The sequence below is a fragment of the Megascapheus bottae genome, chromosome 26, assembly GCF_031878675.1.
Source record: "Megascapheus bottae isolate mThoBot1 chromosome 26, mThoBot2.hap1, whole genome shotgun sequence".
Classification (NCBI taxonomy): domain Eukaryota; kingdom Metazoa; phylum Chordata; class Mammalia; order Rodentia; family Geomyidae; genus Megascapheus; species Megascapheus bottae.
This window is the reverse complement of record NC_143534.1, coordinates 9,822,894-9,850,153: the sequence shown is the minus strand read 5'-3', so window position 1 is coordinate 9,850,153 and position 27,260 is coordinate 9,822,894. Positions and strand designations below refer to the sequence as shown.

Below are 27,260 nucleotides of genomic sequence, written 5' to 3'. Positions count from 1 at the left end.
GTTTTGAGGCTGCCTAGATGTAGTTCTAAATTTTGGCTAAAGAACTTTCCTTGGTTTTATATATACATATTTTTTAATTACAATGGAGTCTGAAAACATTAAACTAATGACCTAATTCTCTAACTCATTCAGTTGAATTGGAGAAATGTAATGCTAAGGACAAAATGTACAAATCTGACTCAAGTATTTATAATCCATTTCCCTGTTTATCTCACATATTCCAGATTTCACTATATGACTTGGTCTAGCACTTTGGAGGAGCACAAGCTTTTCACATTATCTAGGGGAAAGGGGGTAAAGTAGAGGAAGCAGGTTTCTCTTTCTCTAGGTATCTGTTAACAGGAAATCATGTTTCTTCAAAGGACATCATCAAGCAAAGGTCTTGGTGAGGACATCTTCGTGCTGCTGCAGGTGCACAGTACCAATCCCCACCGCAGGTGCTGGCAGGGGGGGGCGGCTCACAAGGCAGAGCTGTCATTGGAGCAAAGAAGAAATGAATTGACATTGTGACTATATCAGGTATATCTACCTGGCTCCACCAAGGAGGTATATTAAATTTCTCTTAGCTTTTATGTATTCCATCTTTGGAGTAGTGAGTTATGTACAATAGATTAGAGGGGAATAAATATTCCCTGGTGGTGCTGTGGCTCAAGTGGTAGAGCGCTAACCTTGAAGAATGCCCAAGGTCAATGCTCAGGCCCTGAGTCCAGGCCCCAGGATTGGCAAAAAAAAGAAAAGAAAAAAGAAGAGAGAGAAAGAAATTAGACTCAGAGCAGAATCCTATTTGCTCTTATTCTAAGAGAAAGACCACATACATACACATATACACATACAAATGAATACTCCGTGAAACAAAAAGTTAGCACCTTGCAGGCCAGTTGCTTTTCAAACCTTGGGGAAACAAAACACCAGGGGCCCATGTTCTGAGGTTCCTCTTGACTCCAAATAAAATCTATTTAAAAAAAAGTGTGGGAGAGAAACATAGATACTCAAATATGTGGTTATCTATATACGTTTGTTTTTGTTTTTTGACAAATACATACCTCTGCCTCTACCGCCACAATCATGATACCAAGCATTGTTGCATTCATTTTTTTTTTTGTCGTCAGCTGTGGGGCTTGAACTCTGGGCCTGGTCACTGTCCCTGAGCTCTTCAGCTCAAGGCTAGTGCTCTACCAGTTGAGTCACAGGTCCACTTCCCATTGCTGTATTCTTGAAGTCCCTCCAAACCTTGAGCATAGGCAACTGCAGAGCTCTTCTATGCCCATAGTCTTGCCTTTTCCAGAATACCATAGAAATGCAATCATAATCGATGTCGTATTTTGGACCTGGCTTCATTGAATAAGTAAATGATATTTATGTGACTCATCTGTATTTTCAAAAGTATATCATAGTTTACTTCTGGGGCTGGAGATGGTTAACTCAATGTTTCCTAACATATGCATATGAGTTCTAGCCCCAGTACCTGCCCCTAAAGTAGTTCAGTCTTTTTCTCTTATTTTTGTTTTTGTTTTTGATGGTAGTAGTGTTTGAACTCAGGGCCTAGGCACTGTCCTGGGTCTTTCCTCAAGGCTAGTTCTCTACCACTTCGGCCATGGTACCACTTCCAGCTTTTTCTATGTATGTGGTACCAAAGAATTGAGCCCTGGTTTTCGTGCATGCTAGGAAAGCACTCTACCACTAGGCCAAACTCCCAGTCCCTTCTTAATTGTTTTTTAGATAATTTATTGCTACAAGTAAATTGTTTATTCATTCAAGCCCTTGACAAAAATTCTGGTTGTTTTCAGCTTGGGCAATTACAAATAAAGCTGCTATAAACATTTACAAACAGATTTTTCTATGAATGTGACATCATTTCTCTTGGGTAAATAGTGGAGTCACTAGATATTTAACATGGTGGGAAGCTGCCTTCTGGAGCAGCTACAGCAAGCAACTTGTATTTCCACAGTGAGTGAGGCTCTGGCTGCTTTATGCTTGATATCATTAGTCTGGCACTTCCTTTTGCTTTTATTTTAGTCATTCTGATAGAGGTGTGGCCACCTAATGAGCTCAATTTTTATTTTCCTATCATTAGCAACACTGAGCATTTCTTTGCTTATCTGCCCTCCAGTTCACTGGAAAAGTGCTGTTGCTCCAAAGGTTTTACGTATTTTTAAAAGCTGGACTATTTCTTACAAAAGAGTTTCAAGAACTTTTAACATTCTAGATAATCCTGTCAGATATATATTTGCCCAGGCTAGCTTTGAACCACAATCCTCAGATTCACACCTCCTGAGTAAGTAGGATTACAAACATGAGTCACTGACATCTGCAATAAAATCTTTTTACCTTTCACGTGTTTGTATTTATTCATCTCTTGCCATAATGAGTCCAGCGGGAAAGGGCAGAGTTCCTCTACACGGATGATGGCAAAGTCATGCTTCTTGGCCCCTAAAGATTCACGATGCTTTAGCAGAGCATAGAAATGTTTGCCACAGCAGAATACAAGGGTCTTAACACTGTCAGGGAGAGAAAAAGAGCAGTGGAGTGAGGGGGAAGTATCCGTAAGAATCATGTCTGAGCCAGGCCTGGAGGCTCTCGCCTCCTGGCTACTCAGGAGACTGAGATCTGAGGATCAAGGTACAAAGCCAGCCCAGGCACAAAAGGACCTGAGACTCTTATCTCCAATTAACTTCTAGAAAATGGGAAATGGGGCTTGGCTCAAGGGTAGGGTGGTAGCCTTGACCTTGAGCTAAAGAGCTCAGGGACAGTGCCCAGGCCCAAGGGTAAGGAGGTAGCCTTGAGCTTTAAGAGCTCAGAGACAGTGCCCAGACCAAGTTCAAGCCCAAGACCCACCAAAAAAGAAAAGAATCATGTCTGAAAAAAGTCTAGATTTCAATGCCTCCTTGATGAAGCTGGGATGTGGGGGAGTGGGGTGGGATCTATTACTGGACTCAGTCATGTGGCAATACTCCTTTAGCAAGGTTTGCCTCTGAAGTTCACACTTTCCTACAAACTCTGCACTGCCCCTGCACTTGACATAACAAAATATATCAGGAGGAGAGCTGGGAAGATAGATCAACAATAGAGCCCTTGACTAGCAATAGTGAAGCACTGGACTCAATTTCCAGCAACAAACACCAACACCACTACCATCATCACCATCACACACACACACACACACACACACACACACACACACACACAAATTTATATCAGGATTAGTTTGGGGTCACTTAACATGAACTTTCCCAGTAATTAAACTTCTACCTCAGAGTATGAAAACAGAGAAACACATCAGATTACTTATTTGGGTCCACAGATGAATCACCGATGACTGGTTTAAATATTGTTCCTGGTGCCATTTCTTGAAGAGTTGACACAGCTGCCTGAGAAAGAGTAAAGCCACATGTGTATCAAGCAAAGGAAAAGAGCAGAAGCTTTAATTTATAAGGAATTTTACAAAATAGCACAAAAATTCTAGCTTAGCCCTTCAAGTAAGCACATATACCTATAAACACAGAATCTTTACCCAAAAATGTCAGTTCTGTGTATGCTAGACAGAAATGATGTGGGTGCCTTTTGTCTATACCACAAGAAAGGTGCCACAATAAAATTTTAATATTAAAGTTTCAGTCTAATAACACAATTTCATTATCAAGAAAAATGCATGTTAAAGCTGAGTGCAGTGGCTCATGCCTGTAATCCTAGCTACTCAGGAGGCTGAGATCTGAGGATCAAGGTTCAAAGCCAGCCTAGGCACTAAAGGATCTGAGACTCTTATCTCCAATTAACCTCTAGAAAGTGGGAAGTGGGGCTTGGCTCAAGGGTAGGGTGGTAGCCTTGAGCTGAAGAGCTCAGGGACAGCACCCAGACCAAGTTCAAGCCCCATGACCCACACACCAAAAAATGCATGTTAAATTTTGGGAATTGAAACTATCTTGTGGAACTTATGTTTTGGGAGCTGGAGGTGAAAATTATGAGTGAAAAAGCCAAGAAAGAGTGTGGGGTCCTGAGTTCAAGCCTCATTACCAGGAAAAATAAAAGAGTGAGAGCGAGGGAGAAAGAAAGAAAGAAAGAAAGAAAGAAAGAAAGAAAGAAAGAAAGAAAGAAAGAAAGAAAGAAAGAAAGAAAGAAAGAGAGAGAGAGAGGCAAACAGACAGAAAGGGAGAGGGAGAAGAGAGAAAGAGGAAGAGAGAGGAAGGGAGGGAGGGAAAGAAAAAGGAAAGTTAAGGAAAGGAAAGAAAAGAAAAAAGAAAGGAAGGAGTTCTTATACCATTTAGATTTCAATTTTTTTCTAATTTTTTATTCCCTCAGATTAGAATAGCAGTATATTTGCTATTCATGTCCATTACAGTGGAAATGGAAAGCTAGGTTTTAAAATAATGAAAGTTGTCAAGTCAACTCAAGCTACAAAGATTTTTCAGTAATTTAGAAGTATTATTAGGTGCAGAAAACAGAAAAATGAATAAGAAAGTGACAAAAAGAGACAGTCTTATAAACCAGCTTTTGCCACTTACAGGGAACCTGAGCAACATCTTGGGAGAAGCCACAATGAGGGGTTTCCTGAAGTTCCGGATCATCTGTCTCCTAAGCAGGTGGAAATACTGTGCAGGCGTGGTCGGGTTTACCACAAACATATTCACCATGTCTCCATCCACCCCCTCTTCTGTACTGTCACACATCTGGGAGGAAAATAAAATGGGCAGATCATCCATTGCAATCAGGAACATAATATGCTAGCCAAAGGGAAAGCCATGTAATCTCAAGTAATAAAAGGTATGTCTCTCCTGAGTAGCTAGGATTACAGGTATAAGTCATCAGCACCTGGCTTATGTGTGCAATTTAAAGACAAAAGCAAAATAAAAGCAGCTGAAGAAAACAAGACTAAAAAGTCTAGAGCAAGGAAAATTATGTGTCAGAAAATTCTGGTTGGCTGGGAATGTGGCTAGTGGTAGAGTGCTTGCCTAGCACACAAGAAGCCCTGGGTTCCATTCCTCAGTTTTCACATAAACAGAAAAAGCCAGAAGTAGTACTGTGACTCAAGTGGTAGAGTACTAGCCTTGAGCAAAAGAAGCTCAGGGAGAGTGCTCAGGCTCTGAGGTCAAGCCCCAGGACTGGCAAAAAAAAAAAAGCTGAGAGAATGTAATGGTTCCTTACTCAACGACTCCAGATGCAATGCAGGGAACAAAAAACAAGCTGACAACATCCAGAGGGGAGGGTCCCTACAGTTCCCTCCAGCTTGAACTAAGGCTTGAATAGGGAACCTACGGAGGAAGAACAAACACCACCTTCTGGAGTAGAACCCCCAGTAGAGCCTAACTGATGGAGGTTCTTGGAAGTAAGTCCACCTCTGATGGGGAGGACAGTGGACCCTTGTATGGAACTAGTTATTAGAGAAAGCCAAATTTGGCAATAGCCATCAGTCAAGTGGAGTTCTTCTGTTACTATCACCCCTAGCCTTTGAACACTTAGAACTGTTGTTCTAAGAAGGTTAAATTGGTCGCAACTGGGCAGTGTAGGTAAGGAATGACCCACATTCTATTGGAGCAACCTCAAAGAGGTTCTTTGCAGAGTTGCTGTAAATAACCAAAGACAAGAGACACTAAAGTAACATAGCAACACTATACATACACAACACATTAATTTTACATAAGAGGAAAAAGGAAAGTAACATAACATACCAAGGACAGAGAGTTCTCAAGAAAACACACCAAACCAGCCAGAAAGGAAATACAATGCTAAGAAAACAAAGTTAAGACACCACATCTACCGGTACAGACCTAATAAACCAAAAACATCAAGAACAGAACATACAGGACTAAAAATACTGTAAATGGCACCAATGGAGAGCTTCACACAATGAAAGCAGATGAAATAAGCGAGTGCTTATATAACAGCAGACTCCTTTTTTGCAGGACTAAAAATAAAACTAGTGCTATAAACAAAGGACTTGAGATAATCACAGGGAAAGCAGATTCAATGGTGATAATAAGCCATATAAACATGCATTTACAATTATAATACTAATGATTAAGTATTAATTTAGGATAAAAATACAGATTCTTAGGACTCATTCCTCAGCATCTGATATGGAGTTGTCCCTGTATCTGAATCAGTTTACAGAAAGCAACATAAGGTATTCTTATGGTCATTCTGATATAGAAACCACTGCTTTTGGCCATCTGGGAATATTCATTCCAGAGTCTCACAGAAGCAAACCCAATGTTCTCTCACCGAGCTACATACTGATCCTGAAATCATTTTAAATTGCCATAAAACAGATACTATATCTGAGGCATTATGTTTCCAGGGAATATTGAATTTGCATTTAATCTATTTCAGTATTACAATGTCTCACAGTTCAAGGTGCATGGGACATTATCTATGGGAGGTAGTTTGCCTACAACATACCTGCAAGAACCGCTCTATTCGACAAGATGAGTGGTCCGGGCCTGCCCCATCATAGCCATGTGGAAGTAGGATGACAAGGCCACTCTGCAGGAGCCACTTGGCCTCTCCTGGGAAAGCATGAGATGGGAAGTAAAATCTCTAGGAAACAGAACAAAACAATCTGACAGATCTTGGTGAATGAAACTAATGTTTGCTGGCTAAGCCCCCACAACTGTTTATGGCGTGTATTTCTCTAACACATCACACCACACCTGAAGGGAATATTCATTTGAAAATCTACAATAATGACTACCTTGAGCTTTAGCAAGTAGAAGACAAACTCAGAGGCCAATGTCCCAGCTTGGACAATAGGCACCACTAAATCCATCACAACTTTAGAAGTTAATAGGAAGACTGGAGGCCTGGCTCAAGTAGTAAAGCACCAGCCAGGAACATGAAAGCTAAGCAGATCATAAGGCCCTGGGTTTACGCTCCAATGCTGGCACATCCAAAAAGAAAAATTTGCTGGACACTAGTGATTCAGGCCTATAATCCTAGCTGAGATCTGAAAACCACAGTTCAAAACCAGCATGGGTAGACAAATATGTAAGACTCTTATCTCCAACAAAAGGCCAGAAGTGGAAGCATGGCTCAAGTGGTAAAGCGCCACCCATGAGCAAAACAGCTAAATGAGAGCATGAGGGCCACAAGGCCCTGAATTCAAGCCCCAATATTGGGGGTGTGTGCACACATGCATGTGCACACACGCACGCACGCACCACACAGAGACAAACAGTTGGTGATGATACTTTTGTTTCTCACAACTTACAAAAAAAACACAACTGTAGGCTGGGAGTTTAGCCTAGTGGTGGAGTGCTTGCCTAGCATGCACAAAGACCCAGGTTCCATTCCTCAGTACCACATACACATAAAAAGCTGGAAGTGGTGCTATGGCTCAAGTGATAGAACACTAATCTTGAGAAAACCCAAGGACAGTGCTCAGGCCCTGAGTTCAAGCTCCAGGACTGGCAAAAAAAATTATTTAAAAAACTGAGTCAAATATTCATATAATATATGGATATAAATAGTGGGTATCTCCATAAAACAGGGTCTAGTGAGAGACTTATATTTCTCCTTTGTACCTATTCATTTTTTTTTGGTTTTGCTTTTGTTTTTTTTGCAGAGCATCATTCTGTTACCACTGTCTACTTTTTACATGGGCCACCCACAGTACTCAATACACCCCAGTAGACATGGAACTTATGCAGCCTTGGAGAAGGCAGTCACACTTCATCCAACCACCTTCCCCAGGAGACTAGAGGGAAGGGTGGTCTGTCTAGTCACACAGTGACACAGAGTCCTCCTGCTCTTCCCAGCAGCCACTTCCACTGTCTGATGGCTGTCATATGCCTGTGGACATCAGGGACAATTTCCCAAACTCTGGAGAAGAAATCTGAGAAGCAGCAATGGCCCCTTATCATCCATTTGTCCCCATGAGGCTGGGGATATGGATCCATTACACCGGCCACATACTGACACCAACCTCCAGAGATGAACGTGTCAAAGATGATCTGGGCTCCATTGAAGAAATCGCCAAACTGTGCCTCCCAGAGGGGCAATAACTTTGGACTTTCAATGCTCATCCCATACTCAAACCCCAGGACAGCCTCTTCTGACAGGGGGCTGTTGCTGACCTATTAGAAGACAGAGAACCAAACAGTGAAATGCAGTGGGTCATCTGACAGAAACCAGCAGAGGTGCAGCATAGTTCATAGTTGCAAAGCTGCATAGTTCCTTTTCAACATAGTTCTAATGAGTATCATGCCTGCATTTGTTCATCCTTTGTCACTCCATTTCTGCTTTATCCCCCACCAAAGACAAATAAATAAACAAGACCCCCACCCAAAATAAAAGCAAGGAAAAACTCACCAAAAAAACTCAAAACAGACCAACAACAGCAAAAGAAAACAAAAATTAAATTTAAAAAACTCTTGTTTCCATTTCCCAGAAATGAAAAATTCTTAAAAGTCATAAAACAAAGATGAAAAAATTATAGCAAAAGGCCTACCTTCAATTAGAATCCATTTTTTCTAACATTCTGTTAGCATGGCGAATCAAAACAGTCATGATGTTAGGATTTAAGAAGCAGGATAGAAAATTAATCTCTGAGATGGTTAAAGAGACACCACAGTAAAATAGAAATATGTTTGAGAAACATTTCCTGGTTTTGATGGTGAATTGGGAGACACAGGAAATATATATCATAGGGCATCGTATTAGCAACTTGCTCTCAAATGATTCCAAATGAGAAAAGGTTTACATTACATACCCAACTTTTAAAAAATATATCCACTAAGCTGGGTCTCTACCCACTTGAGCAAGGCCTTCAGCTAGACTTTTTTTTTTTGCTAGTTGTGAGGCTTGAACTCACACTGAGCACTGTCCTTGGGACTTTTTTCTCAAGGCTGGAGCTCTACCACTTGAGTCACAGCACCACTTCTAGCTTTTTTCTATGTATGTGGCACAGAGGAATTGAACCCAGGTCTTCATGCATGCTAGGCAAGCACTCTACCACTAGGCCAAACTCCCTGGTGCCTTCAGCTAGACTTTTAAAGATGGACTCTCATAGAATTTTCTGCCTTGGCTGGCTCAGATCTCAGATTTCAGCTTCCTGAGTAGATAAGACTACAGGCATGGGCTACCATGCCTAGCAGCACTATGAACTCAAGGCTTCGTGTTTGTTAGGCAGGTGTCCTACTGCTTGAGCCAGACCTTGAGTCTAAAAACTATGTAGCCATTACCTCCTTCCATATCCAACTAAGAGCACAAGAAAAAAAGTGTGGGGAGTATAGCCTAATGGTTGATTGTTTGCCTAAATGGCTTAAGTGGTAAAGCTGTAGCTTTGAGAAAGCCCAAGGACAGTTCTCAGGACCTGAATTCAAACTCCAGGTCTGGTTAAAAAAAAAAGAAAAGAAAAGAAAAGAAAAAAAATGTAATAAAAACTCGAAGACGGGTTGGGAGTTTGGCCTAGTGATAAATTGCTTGCCTAGCATGCACAAAGGCCCGGGTTTGATTCCTTAGTACCACATACATAGAAAAAAAACTGGAAGTGATACTGAGGCTCAAGTGGTAGAACTCTAGCCTTGAGAAAGTCCAAGGACAGTGCTCAGGCCCTGAGCTCAAGCCCAGGACTAGCAATTTAAAAAAAACCAAAACCTCAAAGATGACAAATAAAGATAGTAATAGGTTGGTTACCTATTAGCATGGGAGGTTATGCATAATTTATCTTTCTGACCTCTATTCTAATTAGTTATAATCTATATGCTAATTAAAAAGAAAAAAAGACTAGCATATTTCTTAGCCTGGTATAGGTGCTGTAAATAGAGTTTGGACAATCCACTTGACATACATCTCTGCCTGTTTTCACCTCTTTTTCCTTATCTCTTTTCTTACTCAAAGCAACTAGGCTCGGAGTTCAAGTTCCAGTACCAGCACAGGAAGAAAGAAAGAGACTCAGGAAAAGCACCCAGGCCCAGAGTTCAAGCCCCATGACTGACAAAAAAAAAGAAGAAGAAAGAAAGAGAGAGAGAGAGAGAGAGAGAGAGAGAGAGAGAGAGAGAGAGAGAGAGAGAGAGAGAGAGAGAGGAGAGAGGGAGGGAGGGAGGGAGGGAGGGAGGGAGGGAGGGAGGGAGGGAGGAAGGAAGGAAGGAAGGAAGAAAGGAAGACAGAAAGAAAGGAAGGAAGAAGTAAGCAAGCCAGGCTCACGCCTGGAATTCTATCTAGCTACTGAGGAGGCTGAGATCTGAGGATCGCAGTTCAAAGCCAGCCTAGACACTAAAGTCTGTGAGACTCTTATCTCCAATTATCCACCAGAAAACTGGAAATTACAGCTTAAAAAAAAAATCAAGCAAAAGTTACCAACATCTGGTTTTGATTGCTTTAAAAACTCTATGTATAATAACTAGCAGCTGGGTTTTATAATAATATATTGAAACATACTACCTCCAAAAATCCCTTCTGGTTAGGATCCATGTGGTTCAGAGGAATGTAGGTATTGTCGGTCTCCTGGCAAACCACCATCGCATGCCTCTGACTAAAAGTTCCACGGCCAACATCCTGGCCACTCAGGCGGACATTAAAACCTTAGGTAAGCAAGTACAAAAGAAAAATAAGCAAACAATAAACCAAGGTACTCATGATAGCCTAGATAATAATAATAATAATAACCCTGAATTCTTTTTGTTTTTGAGACAGAAGCTCACTATATTACTCAGGTTGGCCTTGAATTGGCCTCCAGAATTCATATAATTCTCCTGCTTCAGCCTCCTGAGTAGCTGGGACTCTAGGGGTGTGACACCATGCTGGGTTACCTGAATTCTTGTACATTGGATTATTCTGAGATTTTTCTTAGAATGATATATTCTCCATATTAAAATTGATCTGTCCTATATTCAAAAGTCTAAGCCAGTGCCAGTGGCTCATGCCTATAATCCTACCTACTCAGGAGGCTGAGATCTTAGGAACACAATTCAACGCCAGCTCAGGCAGGAAAATCAGACTTTTATCTACAATTAACCACCAGAAAACTGGAAGCATAACTATGGCTCCAAGTGGTAGAGTGACAGCCTGGAGCAGAAAAGCTCAGGGACAGACCTGAATTCACGACAAATATAAATAAATACATAAATAAAATATATTGTTTAAGTGAAAATGTTTAAGAATGAAGAGCTATTACTTGATGTACAATTTTTAGAGAAAAGTATCTTTTTTCTTTTTTTTGGTCTGTCTTGGGACTTGAACTTTGAGCCTGGGCATTGTCCTTGAGCTCTTCAGCTCAAGGGTACAGCCCTACCCCTTGAGCATCAATGCCACTTCTGGTTTTCTGGTGTTTAACTGGAAATAAGCGTCTCACCAACTTTTTAGTGCCTGGGCTGGCTTTGAATCACAATCCTCAGATCTCAGCCTCCTGCATAGCTAGGATTACAGGCATCCAATAATGAGCCTCAAGTTTCTAGGTATAACTATTCTATCATCTACACTCTAATAAATGCTTAACACATGACTTGTGCTTTAATTAGGTAATATTTTCAGGAAGCATGTTTTTGAACATGTCTTATTCAATGGAAACAACATGAGGCAGTTGTGATTTAGGAAATCACATAGGTTATACATAACAAATAACATTTAGAGTGTTCTCTTCAGCAGTGAAGCTAAACAGAAATGTCTTACCTTGAACAAGTAGGGAGCCCAATGCAAGAGTTTCTGCTGTGGCCCAGTCTAAATTTGTTCCATTCATTACTTTCTCCATTCTAGACTGTAAACATGAGAGGAAGGAAAAAGAAATTTCTAATAGTCCACATACTTTTTTTTTTTTTGCCAGCCCTGGGGCTTGAACTCAGGGCCTGAGCGCTGTCCTTGGGCTTTCTCAAGGCTAAGGCTCTACCCCTCGAGCCAGAGCACCATTTCTGGCTCTTTCTATGTATGTGGTAACCAAAGAATCAAACCTGGGTCTTGGTGCATACCAGGCAAGCATTCTACTCTGGGCCTGGGTGCTTTCCCTTAGTTCTTCAGCTCAAGGCTACAACCCTACCCCTGAGCCACAACCACACTCCTTGTTTTCTAGTAATTAATTGGAGATAAACGTCTCACGTTCTGAGCTGGCTTTGAACCATGAGCCTCCTGAGTAGCTAGGATTACAAGCATGCGCCACCATGCCTGCCCCGATATACTTTTATATATGTATTTTTGTATCTTAGTGCAATCAAGATAACAAAAACATGTCAAATAAAAACAGTACAGACATACATCAAAGTATGAAAACAATTATAAACAAGAAAGTGGAGCTGTGGCTAAAGTGGTAGAATGGTAACTTTAAGCAAAAAGCTCATGGGCAGTTCTTACGCTCTGAGTTCCAGCCCTATAAACAGGTTTTATTTTTTGAATGTTCATGGAGCTTGAACTCAGGGCCTGAGCATTGTCCCTGAGCTTTTGTTTTGTTTTGCTTTTGCTCAAGGTTAGCACTCTACCACTTTGAGCTACAGTTCCTTTTCTGATTTTTAAGTGGTTAATCAGACATTCAACTCTAACAGACTTTCCTGCCTGGCTGGCTTTGAACGGCAATCCTCAGAAGCTTCCTAAATTGCTAGAATTTACAGACATAAGCCACCAGCATCCAGCTATAAACAGGTTTTTTTCAGGTTCTGGGTTTTTGTTTGTTTGTTTTGGATAATCCCAGGGCTTGATCTCAGGGCCTGGGCACTGTCCTTGAACTTTCTCAAGGCTAATGCTCTATCACGTGAGCCACAGCACCACTTCCAGCTTTTTCTATGTATGTGGTACTGGGAAATTGAACACAGGACTTCCTACATGCTAGGCAAGCACTCTACCACTAGGCCACACTCTTGACACTCGTTTTCCACATTAATTGGGGAAAAAAAAAATCTGTATTTTTCTTACAATGAGCAGGTCTTCTGGGTACATATGATCGATTAAACAGGAATAAATAATTAATTAATGCCTAAAGGAAAAATTAAAAGTAAGGAAAATGTAAATTAATCGACTCTCAGCACCAAAATAACACTGAGTTTTAGTTCCTAGAAACTAAAAATAAATAATTGTCAAAGAGATTAGCCACTGAAAAGACTGGATTCTTATGTATTGGCTTACCTGGACATACATCTTTAGAAGGTGAGTATGCACCTGCAGTTCCTTCGGGACCTCCACAGACTTCATGCCAATAAACCCCAAGAGGTCAAGGGGCACACCTGTGTCCCAGGTAGTGATGCATCCTTCCGGCTGAACCAAGCCCTGCCAGTGGGCCTGCAGGTAGGGGGCAGGAGGCTGGTAGTGGACCATGTTGGTTAAGTGACCATTTAACTTGGCATAGTAGGAAGCTTTGATTTCAGACACCTCTTCCTGGGTCATGAGCCCACTGGCAATGAGGTGCTCTGCATATGTGTCTGGGATGCTTTTTCTGGCCCTGTCAGAAAGAAAAGGTGTGGGGGGATGTGGGAAGCTATCTGGTTGTTCAGTTCTAAGAGAAGCAGAGACAATCATTGTCAAAGGAATTGAAAGACGTTATAGCCATTAAAAGGCACTTAGGAACTAGACAGAGGCAGTGTTTGAAAAATGTTGTCTATCTTATTATGGGATTTTAAAGTGTATCTTAGCCAATATAACCCCAAATTGTCATTCAATATCTGGTATAAAAAGTATTATTGAGCTATTTAATCTTTCCATTTTTACATGCTAAGTCTTTGAAATCGGGCACATGTATTATACTTCCAGCACATGTCCATCAGCACTGATCACATTTCAAATGCTCAAATAGCCACTTACTGGCTTACATATAACCACTATGAAACATTCATTTGTTTCTTACCAAGGCTCAAAGCAGGTCCATGTTTTTGAGTATAGAAGGGAATCAAAAGTCCTATTCCTGATCTGACCAGCACCATACTAAGGAGCATCAAGTAAGGCTTTGCCCAAGTCTTCCCAACTGCTGAGTGAGTTGCTAAGTTGCCCACTGCCTATTCAATGAGCACACATGGAATCTGAAAAATATGTGAGTGCTCCTGAGACCTATATGGTGACCATCCCCGTTTGCTCAGGACTGCCTCAGAATATAACTAAGGAAACCAAGAGAATTGCTCCCCTACTTGAGAGGATCTATTAAAAAATAATAGGGTTTGGGGGTATTGATCAGTGGATCAATCCTGACTTCAATCCTAATACTGCAAATAAGCAAGTTTGTTTACATAATAAACAAGTAAATGCAAGTATTATGTATGCCAGAAAGCATACCGAATAAAGGTACCTGATGATTTTGTACATGACTGGGTTGGTGAAGAAGGGCTCATCCAGTTCATTGTGGCCCCACTGTCTGTAGCATAACAAATCAATAATCACATCTTTCCGGAATTGGCGCTGATATTCAAAAGCTAGTCGTGTGGCCCGGACTACTTCCTCTGGCCTGTCTCCATTGACATGAATGATGGCACAGCCTACAAGCTTCCCTGAAGAAGGAAGTACACAGATGAAAGTCAGTGAACTTGGGATGATATGAGCCTTTCTACCAAGACATACTGCCTGAACAGGTAGACAGCATTTGTACTCAGAAGTTTGGTTTGGTTGATAAGAATCAAGCCCAGCTGACAAGCCCCAGCTCTATCACATATTGCATAATCTTGGTAAAGTTATAAATCTGAGTTTAGTTCTGCCTCTTAGTGAAATGTCAACAATATATGACCTAATAGTGTTAAAGCTTCATAATACAACTGGGATGCAGCCCAGTGGCAAAGCACTGGTGACTCACATTATGGCTCAAATGGATTTTTCCAAACACATATTTACCAGAAATGGAGCTGTGGCTAAAGTGGCAGAAAGGTAGCCTTGAACAAAATCTTCAGGGATAGTACCCAGGCTGTGAATTCAACACCACCACCACCATCACCCCCCCCCCCCCCCGCCCCAGCCCAGAGCGCCACCACGCTGATTTTGACTCTTCATTCACATTTTACTTCTCAGTAGGCTATCTCACAAATCTTAGAATTGAACATAATCTTTTTCACTAAGCTCTTGGGCATTCCAAGCTTGAATATTCTAGAGATAATTCTCTGGTATTATACAGTGTTTTTATCTGGTTTCTACCAGAAAGGGCTGCTTAAGGAATTTGAGACTGGATACTTTAAACTTTATCATTTCCTTGGATTTCAAGAGCATACTCAGGGATGGAAGCAAAGTTAGTGGTAGAGCACTTGTATAGCTTGCATGAAGTCCAGGGTTTGATCCCCCAAATCATAAAATAAGAATAATAAAGTAATAATCGTAGTAGGTAGTAGTAAATATCACATTCAGACTGTAAGAATGCTAACTTGGTAGCTCAGTGACTACTGACCATGTCTGACCCAGATTTTAATATGGGAGCAATTGCTTTTCTCAATGACCTGAAAGTTTCTCTAGAAATTCCTTGTTCTTTAGAACAGCCAACATCAATTCTGCCATGTTACATACCAATATCACTACTGTATAAAGAAGACCTTCCTCTTTCTGCAGGGGTGGTGTAACCCAGTTGGTTATTGACAATCAAATGGATACTCCCACCAATTCTGAAATGTGGGAGGTTAGATAGTGTAAATGTCTCAAGAACAATCCCTTGACCACAGAAAGAAGCATCACCATGGACCTAAAACATGAGGAGGAGGACAAAAATAAGAAGTTTAGGTTTTTAGATTAAACTGCTGTAAAATACTAATAGAATAAAATGAACTTTGAGAAATGAAAATAAGAGGTTTTTTTGGTAAAATACTGATAGGAATCTGGTGAATATAATGTAACCTTTCTATTAATTACAATAAAAATATATGAAAAAATACTAATAGGAATATAAGCAAGTGCTTTCTCGCTACTCCCTTGTTCTCCTCAAAGTATGCACGTTACACGAATCCCTGGACTGATTGGTCAGACTGATGTTCAAGACAACTTTCAAAAATGGTCCTTCCAGGCCAGGAGTTTGGCCTAGTGGTTAAAGTGCTTGCCTAGCATGCATGAAGACCCAGGTTCGATTCCTCGGTACCACATACATAGAAAAAAGCTGGAAGTGGTGCTGAGACTCAAGTGGTAGGGCTCTAGCCTTGAGAAAGTCCAAGGACAGTGCTCAGGCCCTGAGCTCAAGCCCAGGACTGGCAAAAAAAAAAAAAATGGTCCTTCCGATCTTTCCACTTCCACCACCATCAATTAACCCATCCCTGCCCCGTGCCACTTGTCCATGGGGCAAACACCGTAGTATCTGTAAAACCAGTGGAGGAGACACCACTTGGACTGTCCCTCTCTCTAATCACCTTGCCCAGGAAATGAGACAATACTTGTTCCCTTCATCTAATCCTCACTGTGCCATCGTGAACATGACAAACACAAGAAGGTAGAGGAGAAGAGAATGTCACATGCAAGTGGAAGGAGAGTTTAAAGAAAAAACAAAATGCTGTGAGAGAATATCTACCACGTGCTATCCTTCAGAACATTCCAAGCCTGCTAGATCGAGTATCATCACAAACTCTGGTAGATAATTTGGTAAAGAAGGAGAATGTTTTGTCTTTTCATATCTAAAATAAATAATGATGGGGTTGAAGATCTTAGAAGAAAAAGTTTAAAACGACTGTAGAAATCATCTTTTCCCAAAATGTTATCTTACTTTCCTCTTGATTATCTCCAGATCTATTTAACCCCGACATTTTCTCTCCCTGGTTTTCCCAATGTCTGGCCTCACTTTCTGAAGCCACAAGTACCTGTAAGCAAATGACTTTGTCTCCAGGCTGAGCAGAACCATCAGGAGAGTAGTCCCCGTCCTGTCGAGACTGCTGTCTGCCACGAGCTTTCCCCACAGCCACGGGGTTAACAGCTTCTAGATGTGAGGGGTTCGGCAGCATTGTCACGTGGAGGGGACGGTGGGCACCAAAGTCCAGGTCAACAGACGATGTCAGGTGAGACAGAACATCTCCAATGGCTGAGACATTTTCTGGAAACTCACTTAAGCCTTGCATTTTACGGAACATCAGCTATTGGAAACAAACAAAAATGATACATTTTTATCACAATGGATTACAGAAACCGTGACTAGTTTAAATACACTAAAAGTAAATATTATGTAAATATATTTATAATTATTATAAATATGCATTATCCGTGTGTGGTTCAGAATTATTTGGTGATCAATAGAATCAAATGTAGTGCTAACCTTTTAAGAAGAACCTTAACTTGGAAAACAGCAACCAGATTTTAATTAGAAAAATACTTATTAAAAATATGCCTGCTTGTATATATTTGCTAATAGGACTCTGTATATCTATATATCTAAAGATTATACCATGCAAGTCTGGAAAGAGTTCTTGGTAAATCAGCTTCAACTTCATTTTTTTGTCTTTATGACACAGATATATAAACCATTTTGAAAATACATTCTCAAAAGTCCTTCTCTAGTAAGTGACAAAGTTGGATCCAAAACTAAGACATTTACCAAACACACTTACATTCTAAATTATCCAAACTGCTAGAATTCCTAGAACTTTCTCGTTTTCAACAACTTCTAGTTGATCCATATACAATATAAGAGTATGTATGTTCTTGTAATGTCTTCATCTTGAAAGAATGTTTTTACCTGAGTGATCTTTTTGGTTTAAGAATTTCTGTACCTACTTAAGTATGTCTATATTTGTCAGTCTTTTTAGTTTATTCTATCTTGACTCAATTACTAGTGTGTGTGTGTGTGTGTGTGTGTGTGTGTGTGATGTGTGATGTGTGCTGGTACTGGGCTTAAATACAGGTCTTTATGCTTATTTGGCTTTGCTCACAGCTGGAACACTTGAGCCACACCTCCATTAGGATTTTCTAATTAACTGGAGATAGAGTCTCATGGATTTCTCTGCCTAAGCTAGCTTTAAGCTGCGGTTCTGCAGGGCTCAGTTGCCTGAGTAACTAAAATAAGGTACTAGCCTTTAAAAACCTGACTTAGGGGAGAGGGTGGGAAGAGGGAAAATAAGAGAAAAGCATGGGAAGGGGTATCAAGGTTCAAAAAGTAATGCACCCATTATCTGGCGTAGTGGTAGAGTGCTTACTTAGGATGAATGAAGCCCTGAGATTGATTCCTCAAGTACCACATACACAGCAAAAACTGGAAGTGGCGCTGTGATTCAAGCAATAGAGTGCTAGCCTTGAGCAAAAGAAGCTCAGGGACAGTGGCCTGAGTTCAAGCCTCAGGACTGGCAAAAAAAAATTATTAACAATCTGATTTTTAATCTTAACATCAAAACAACTGAGATGTGAGAAATGTATTTAAATGACAAGATCTTGCTATATTACCCACTCTGGCCTTGAATTCCTGAGTTCAAACCCTCTCTAGTCATAGTCTCACCAGTATCAGAAACTATCAGAGCACACCACTATAATCAACTAACACCACATGTATTTTCTAAAGGTCTGAAGACTAATACATTGTTCCCTGAGTTCTGGTTCACTGTTTAACTTTGACAAATCTTTAACAGTTACAATTATTTTTAATATCCTGGCCTACAAATTGGTCCTGAAATTCATCCATGCATAAAGGATAAAATTCTTATTCAAGTTCAGATCTCTCTGATGGTTCCTTGACATAACAGTCTTCATTCTTGATTTCGGATCGTTTGAGCAATGTAGAAGCAGCTGAGTTGGACGAGAAAGGAATACCAAGAGTACTCACTGTGGTGGTCACTGAGATAATAATGTGTTAATTCTATTATAATCTAATACCTATAAACTTTGAAAATAAATGAATCCAGGACTTTTTGCTAGGCAAAATTGTATAAAATTGCATAGCTTTTATGTTTGGTTTAACAATGGGTATCAAATGAAAAAGACATTGTTGAAGGATAAAATTCAGCTCTGTTTAAATCATCCTTTAACCTCCCTGAGAAGAGAAAGAGTCCTTACAAAAACATACATTTAACTCAACCCAAGTACTGAATACCACTTCTAGCTGCCAGCATTAAGTTTGGCTCATTCATGACCTAGACCACTGCTCAGATGCTTACTTGGCTTTCTAAGAGCAATGACTACCACAGTGTTATTGTGTTTCATTCAGTACACTGCATAGTATGAGGGAAAAAACCACCTCACCTCTGGAGGCAACTGCAGAAGGCCTGTCAATAAATTCAGCCTCCCTCGATGGGGCATCCCAATAATGACATCAGTTATCCCGCCATAGGCTGACATTTTCAGCAATTCATGGAAAAAGCCCATCATACTTTCAGCCCCTTCACCTCCATAGCGCTTCACTGTGGCAAACTTGGTGGCCAGAAAGTGATCAAACTCCTGTGGAAAGTCAAGTCAAACGTATTAGCTGCTCAGATGAAAGACAGATGAGTTATGTGTGTTATAAGAAGATCCACAATACTCCAGTGGCCAGAGGTGGGCCTAGTCCCTATAGACCCCAGGGAAACATAAGTAACTCAAGGATACAGCTCTGCCAAGGATATAGTAGGAACTAGAAATTAATTTATTCAGAGAAGAACCCTGTTAGATATGTGTCCTAGACTAGGGACTAGGTTTAAGATCTCTGTGTTGCTCTTAGTGTCTTAGTAGAGGGTTCTCTAGTACTATTTAATCTTATTAAACAAGGTCACTATCCAATTATGCCTGAATCCTGATCACACTCCTTTTAGAGGTTCTATTCCATTAATTTATATCCAGAGCCTCTTCCATGCTAGAAGACAAAGAGAAGTGCTCAAAGCCTTTGTTGTCTTTTATAAAGTAAATGTATAAATACATAAAAATACTTTGCTTAAATGTCTGGGAGTCTTACTATGTTGCTACTTAGAATAAAGTGATGTCTGTTGTATTGTCTGCTATGTTGAAGCAATGGGGGCAAGTTGAAACAAGTTCAGTCAGTGCTATAAATTCTCTCTTCAATAGTAATTATCATTTCAGGAAGAGAGAGCTGACCTATTCTATTGAAAGAAGCTGCTACTTTCTTACCTGAGATTCTAGCATTAGTTTTGATAGATGTTTTCGCTCTTCTGTGGTAAATGGCTCCTTTTTTAGCTCCTCAAACCGCCTAGCAAACCAGTCTTTCTCCTCCTGGCTCTGAAGTTGGGCCGTTTCAATAGAAATTGGCCCACAGAAGATCTGGTTCAAATAGGCTAATACTTCCTCCAGAGAAGCTTCTTCCTTGCCCATGTTCAATAATCCTAAGAAACAGAATCAAAGGGAACATAACAATCATTAACCATGCAGAAAGTTAATTCTGGAATATACCCAAAAAACTAATTCAATTCACAGCAATTCACTAATTCAATTCACTTTGATATTGATAAACTAAGTTGCAATCAATATTTATTCAGATTTTTTTTCTTTTTGTGAGAAAATGAACCCAAGGCCTCACACCATTATCAAGTACTCTATCACTGAGCTCTAACACCAGCCCTATTTAGATTATTTTGAAGATAAAATTAAAAATATGGTCAATGACTATGATATATTAAGACTAGAAAAATAAAAACAGCTTTCTTTGGGGCTGAAACTCGGGGCCAAGATACTGTCCCTGAGATTCTTTTGCTCAAGACTAGTACTCTACCATTTGAGCCACCACTACACTTGTGGCTTTTTGGTAGTTTATTAGAGATAAGAGTCTCATGGACTTTCCTGCCTGGGCTTGGCTTTGAACCAGGAACCTCAGATCTCAGCCTCCTGAAAAGCTAGGATTTCAGGTATGAGCCACCGGCATGAATGAAGTAGATGAAGTAGGCCTTTTCTTTTTTCTTTCTTTCTTTCTTTTTTTTTTTTTTTTTTTTTTTTTTAGCCAGTTCTGGGGCTTGAACATCAGGGCCTGGGCACACTGTCCTTGGGCTTTCTCAAGGCTAGAACTCTACTTGAACTACACAGCACCACTTTTGCCTTTTTCCATGTATGTGGTACTGAGGAATTAAACCCAGGTCTGTGCATGCTAGGCAAGCACTCTGCCACTAGGCCAAACTCCCGGACATGTAGGCTCTTTCTTAAGAGCATTCTAGCACCTCCAGGCCACTCTTCCCTGAAGACAACTGTGTCCTTCCCTTCTCCTCATATCCAGTAGAAGCCTTAGCAATTCAAGCATCCAAGTTCTTCACAGACATTGAAAAGAACCCCTCCTATGTGGGTGGGCAGCTCTCCTTCACTGAACTCCCTCCTATTTGCCGGGGCCAGCCGGCAGCAAACCAGGGTTCACAGATTGGGGTTCCTGAAATAGGGGGCAAGGACTGGGAAAAAATAGAAGAGAGACAGACACACCGGGTCCGGGATGTCCGCAGTCCAGGTAAAGACTGCTGCGTTTATTTTTCACTCCAGCTTCTTCCCTCCTTGAGACCCAGGGAACTTCCAGGTGTTACATTCATATGGTAAATCTCAGGTCATTTAAACAGAATAAGGCCAGAAAACAATAAGACAATAAAGCCATTGTCTGATGCAAATCAAGGTACAGTTTGATTCCACTCTGGCTCCCAACACCTATTGCCTCACCTGTGGTGGTGAAGGGTCCCTGCAGCATCTCCACAAGGTCTTGGATTTCAGGCACATTGTCCGGCAGGGCTTGTCCAGTGACAAGAGGGTTGATCTGGGCAGCTTTGTGACCATGCTCACAATATGCTGTTACCAATCTGGAAAGGCCATGATCAACTAGATAAGAGGAAAACAAAACAGTGTAACTAAGGAGATGCCCACAAATCACAAAAACCAACTTTCTGAAGCTCACACTGCAGCCTTCCACATTATAAACACATTATTTCTACTCAACACATCTGCCAGTGGTTTTCAACACTAAATTCTGTCAGAATTCAGGTAACTTTTACTTCCTTATATCTTATGATAGTTACCATCCATCAAAAAAACCCCAGAAAAGCAAATAGGGAAATTATTACAGACTTGTAAAAATAACTTTAGACATAAATTTATGTGTATAATAAAAAATGGAAAGTAATTTTTTTGCCAGTCCTTGGATTTGAACATAGAGTCTGGGCACTATCCCTGAGATTTTGTGTTCTTTTTTTTTTTTTTTTTTTTTGCTCAAGGTTAGCACACTACCAGTTCAGCCACAGCTCCACTTCAGACTTTTTGGTGGTTAATTGGAGATAATTTGGATTCCCATAGGTCGAATTTTCTTCAATCTCTTGATGGACTCAGTATATACTGGCATATAGTTTTGTCTTCTTTATAATGGAGACCCCAACTCCTCCATTTGGGGTATACCACTCCTAAGCTCAACTCCATTATAAATTGTAATTTTTAAAATTAAATTCCCTGGGGCCAGGAGTTTGACCTAGTGGTAGAGGGCTTGCCTAGCATGCACGAAGACCTGGGTTCGATTCTATCACATACATACAAAAAGCTGGAAATGATGCTGTGGTTCAAGTGAAAGAGCTCTAGCCTTGAGAAAGCCCAAGAACAGTGCTCAGGCTCTGAGTTCAAGCCCCAACACTGGCAAAAATAAATAAATAAAATTCCAAAATCAATGTACCAGACCCTTAACTTAATCCCTAAAACCAAAATAAATAAATATGAGCAAGTATAAAAGCTCACACCTGGAATCCCAGATATACCAGAGGCAGAAGTAGGAGAGTTGTAATTCCAAGGCTAGCCCCAGGTACTAGACAGTCTCTAAAAAAGTAACTAAAGCAAAAATGGCTGGTAGATTGGCTTATGTGGTAGAACACCTAGCAAGGAAGCCTGAAAACCTAATTTCAAGTCCCAGTACCATCAAATAAATGAAGGAATGAAATTTAATTGGCAACTGAGATTTACAGAGGTGAGAGTATAACCCATCATCAACAGTTAGCCACAAAAAGTATTCCTCATGGGTCAAAGTAGAACCTGTGAAATTGTTATCATGCAAAAGACCTCCATAGGCAAATTCAGTATTTCCTCTAAATCTGAAAACAAGTGAAGCCTTATATGGTCATCCTTTGCAGGCACCAATTCTAACCAAGATAAAAATACACAGAAAAAGAGGTCAATGAAGAGCAAAGAAGAGCAAGGAGGCTCCATAACCTAAGTATAACCCTTCTCACTTCACTCTGAAGCCCAGACTGGCCTCATCCTTGATATTCTCCTGCCTCAGCCTCCCAAGGTCTGGGCTCCACCACCGGCTCAGCCACCAACTTATTTTTGTTGTTTTCTTCTTTATTTAGTCATTTGTTGAGATATAGTCTTGCTATGTAACTCAGGCTGACCTTGAACTTGCAATCCTCCTGCATTTGGTCCCCCCCCCCCCCCCAGTGCTGGGATTTCAGCACTGTGTGACTTTTGATGTGTCCATATTCACTGTCCTTTTGTTTTCTTTGCCTGCCATTACAAAAAAAGTAATCTACATCATTCCTAACACTGACTTATCAATACCAAGATACCAAGATGGTACCTTTCATGACAATTAGCACACATCATGAAAAAAAAAATTAAAGCCACTCTTGGCCTCACCATACTGCTTCATATTTTAGTTACCAGATTAACCATAAACATGCTTACATAGAATTTAAGGAAAAGCTATGAAAACCATTATCTGCACAAAATGTAATAGTGGTACGTTGCCTCATACATAAAGGGCTTACTCTCCTGATTGTATGGGCAAAATTCAAACATACTAAATGTCACAAGTGAACTGCAGAGAAGGAAGCCTATTTCTTTTTCTTTCTTTCTTTCTTTTTTATGGGCCTGGGTCCTGTCCTTGAGCTCTTCAGCTCAAGGTATTTCCCTACTCTTGGGCCTAGGTGTTGTCCATGAGCTCTTTAGCTCAAGGCTACCACCCTACCCCTTGAGCCACAGTCCCACTTCCCATTTTCTAGTGATTAATTGGAGATGAGTCTCTCTGTCTTTACTGTCTAGACTGGCTTTGAAGCACAATCCTCAGAGCTCAACCTCTTGAATAGCTAGGATTACAGGCAAAAGTGAGCCACCGGAGGTAAGAGTCTCATAGTTCCTCTGGCATATTGTATGTACGTTTATTTATTATTCATTTATTTATTTGAAATAGGAAAGGGAAGGGGGATAACAAGATGATTGGCAGGGGGTGGGAGGAGGGAAATAGGAACAAAAACATGAGGAGTATCAATGTGTGAGAAGTAATACACCTACTAGCTGGTGAATGTAACTGTAACCCCTCTATACATTACAATTTAAAAAAAAAAGTCTCAGGTCCTTTGTGCCCTTGATCCTCAGATCCCAGCCTCCTGTGTAGCTAGGATTACAGACATGAGCCACCACGCTGGCTTGCTTATTTCTACTTCTTAGTAAGAAATACAATGTTGGAGTTACCCATTCAACAAAGATAAGGATGGAAGTCTGGAGTCCAAGCACTCAGTATACATCCCTTTCCCCCCCCCCCACACACATACATACACATATCTGCATTGCAATCATGTGTAGATATTGATCAAGTTTGGACAAAACAATGCGTCTTAGGTCACATATATAGATATATATTTATATGTATATATTTATATGTATGTATATATTTTTTCTCCTTTCTTCCACATAGCTTAGTAGGATGATTTACAAAAATAGTTCTGAAACATGAATTTTCAGATGCAGGAAGAAAAAGTTGCCATATATCTACATGTAGTGGTAAATTTGGAAATGTTACTCCATTAGCCTCTAAATCTTACTCAAAAAATTTTTTGTTTTGTTTTGCCAGTCCTAGGGCTTGATTTTGGGGCGTTAGTACTGTCGTTGGGCTTTCTCAAGGCTAGAGCTCTACCACTTGAGCCACAGCACCACTTCCGACTTTTTCTATGTATGTGGTTCCAGGAAATTGAACCCGGGTCTTCGTGCACGCTAAGCAAGCACTCTACCACTAGGCCAAACTCCCAGCCCCTCAAATTATTTTTTAAAACATAAAACTAAGTTATTACCCTCCCCAACACAATTCCTTAAGTTGGATTTTGCAACTATGACAGAAATAACTGTTTCTAGGGGGAAAAAATGTCTCCAGAATTGGTTTTACTCTTCCCTCCCAAAACCTTCCTTTATGAGAGAGAGAGAGAGAGAGAGAGAGAGAGAGAGAGAGAGAGAGAGAGAGAGAGAGAGAGAGAGAGGGAGGGAGGGAGGGAGGGTGGGAGGGAGGGAGGGAGGGTGGGAGGGAGGGAGGGAGAGAGAGAGAGAAACATTTCCAAACTTCACCTCAGTCTGGAGGAAAGGGAATGGAACACTATTAATGCATATTTAAGAGTGAGGTTTAGTGTTAGGGTTAGGGCTAGAAAGCAAAATTATACAAGTCCCAGGAAACTGAAGGAGAGTCGCTCAATGGTAGAAAAAGCCCTAAGTCCAATTTCCAATTCCAGTGAAATTTGAAAAGTAAAATATACCTTACCCAAACAGGATTTACAACCTAGGTTAGCCAAAATGCCATCCCTACGGAACCCCACTGCACACAGAGAGAAAATAGATTTCTTTTTAGATGACCCCTAAGGTGAAGAAAGGATAAAATACTGAAGTTACATCCGGAGTGTGATACAACATTCAAAGGTCAGGTGCTGACATGCTGAACAGAATCTTCCACAATGATCTACTCTTTGTCCCTTCAAAGCTGCAAAATCTCACACTCCGTTTGTATTTATCCTCTATTCGGGAGGGATGAAGAGCCTACATAATTTTGCATGTCAAAGGCATGAATTCATCCCTGGGCGGTGGGTCTGGAGGGGGTGAGAACAGCAGTTAGAGGAAGAAGATAAATGGAGATTCATGTTGATAAGAATGAATGATATTAGAAAAACTTTCCCCCTCACAGTTAAAACGCAGGGCAGGGTGACAGCCTTGAGTGAAGCCCTTAAGGGGTGCCAGGATGCCAGAGTGGAGGGAATGGGCAAAACCCGTGGTCTTTTCACACGTGCGCAAGAAACACGCCTGCAATACCACTAAAACCAGAATAAAAACTGGAACTAAAAGCGTCGTCTAAGACCAGGAATCCAGCTCCTCCCTCTCCCCAGGAGCCGCACGCTGGCTCCCCGACAAGCCCACGCACACGTGGGGTCTGGGGGCAGACTCTGGGCCCACCCCACACCCCCACACACCCCCGAGGTCATGGACGAGGGGTAGAGAAGAGAAATCCTCCCCAAACCAGGACCCAGCTGGGAAGGCTCGAGCCTGAGAGTGGAACCAAGGCTGAGCCCCCCGACCCCAGGACCCCAAGTCTGTTTCGCAGACCTGTCCCCCAACAACCGTTCTCTCACGGCACCCCAGCGCCCCAGAGTTCCCGCTTCTCCCCCACACCCGGGCCCACCCCGACCTGTGGGCCGCGCCGGGCCGCCCCGGGGCTCGCGGCTCTCGGCCTTCTTGGGCGGGTAGCCATAGACTCCCCTCTCCGTCTGGTAGCCGCGCCTCGGGAACAGCGGACGCGACTGGAGGAGGATCCTTCGTGCTGCGACCGCGATGGCCAAGGCCATGTCCGGCCTCGTCCAGTACCCGAGCGCCTGGGCTGCGGGAAGAGCCGGAGGTCTCCGGAATGAGCTGAGGTAGCGGCCGAACGCGCCAGGCCACCTCAGGCCCACAGCCCCGCCAGGCCCGAAGCTCCGCCCACGAGACAACGCCCCCGCGCCTCATTGGCTCTGGGCTCTGCTTCTAGGAGCCAATCAGGAGCTGTGATCCTGGAGACGAAGCCACGCCCAAGATCGAGCGGTTCCCTGGGGCCAAAGTCTACCTGGACTTGTACTGGGATGAGAGCCTGCCACAGCACCGTCCAGACTTTCCTGTGCAAAACTGGGCATTTCCGTGCCACGAGGAGTGTCTCGCCCATCAAGCTCAGAAAGCCCCAGAACACAACAGAACACAAGGGACACATAAAGGATATTGAGAAGAAGAAGAAAAAGCAAAATATTCTATCACCAAGTTGGCCATGCTCACGTCTGTAATCCTATTCAGGAGGCTGAGATTTGAGGATTGCAGTTCCAAACCAGCCTGGGCAGGAAAGTTCGAGAAACTCATCTCCCAATTAATCACAGAAAAAGTTGGGAGTGGCACTGTGGCTTAAGTAATAGCCTTGAGCAAAAGGAGCTCTGGGGAAATGGACACGAAAGGAAGGAAACAGGCCAGATTAGATTTTCCAAAGGCTAGGACTGTTTATTGAGATAGACTAAAGGGACACAGCCTTCCTGGGGGCTTGGAGACTGAGTCCAAGCTGGGAAAGGAGCTGAGAATTAAGAGGTCTGAGCAAGGAGGCTTCAGAAGTTAATGCAAAAGCTATTAGGTAAAGGGGTTTGGGGCTTTTTGGCTGGGCCCAGGATGGAATGTTTACAGTCAGATTACCCTGCTGAAGTCAGGCAGTCTGGAAGTTTATTTGGTGGCTGTCTGTCTCTGTATGCACCTGGGAAAACAGGATGGGAGTCAATCCTTCGTATTCCACC

The 27,260-nt window shown here is 41.6% G+C and overlaps 1 protein-coding gene across 3 annotated transcripts; it reads right to left on the bottom strand.

The window, feature by feature from the left end:
- Window positions 1-186: 186 nt before the first annotated feature.
- On the bottom strand, window positions 187-26,411 carry Dhtkd1 (dehydrogenase E1 and transketolase domain containing 1). 3 transcript variants are annotated; one of them, XM_090318896.1, is made up of 17 exons: window positions 26,147-26,411; window positions 21,394-21,549; window positions 19,876-20,087; window positions 19,018-19,212; window positions 16,656-16,925; window positions 15,385-15,556; window positions 14,189-14,387; window positions 13,039-13,351; window positions 11,602-11,686; window positions 10,375-10,514; window positions 7,916-8,066; window positions 6,394-6,500; window positions 4,500-4,664; window positions 3,286-3,368; window positions 2,329-2,498; window positions 867-952; window positions 187-471 (listed from the first exon to the last, which is right to left on the bottom strand). In XM_090318896.1, exons 1-17 carry the CDS (start codon window positions 26,301-26,303, stop codon window positions 370-372), a joined length of 2,763 nt encoding a protein of 920 aa, XP_090175022.1. In that variant the 5' UTR covers window positions 26,304-26,411; the 3' UTR covers window positions 187-369. The 3 variants fall into 3 exon arrangements, with proteins under 3 accessions (XP_090175022.1, XP_090175023.1, XP_090175024.1); XM_090318897.1 differs by lacking the exon at window positions 867-952; XM_090318898.1 differs by lacking the exons at window positions 187-471; window positions 867-952 and having other exon boundaries at window positions 2,415-2,498; window positions 3,250-3,368.
- Window positions 26,412-27,260: the final 849 nt, after the last annotated feature.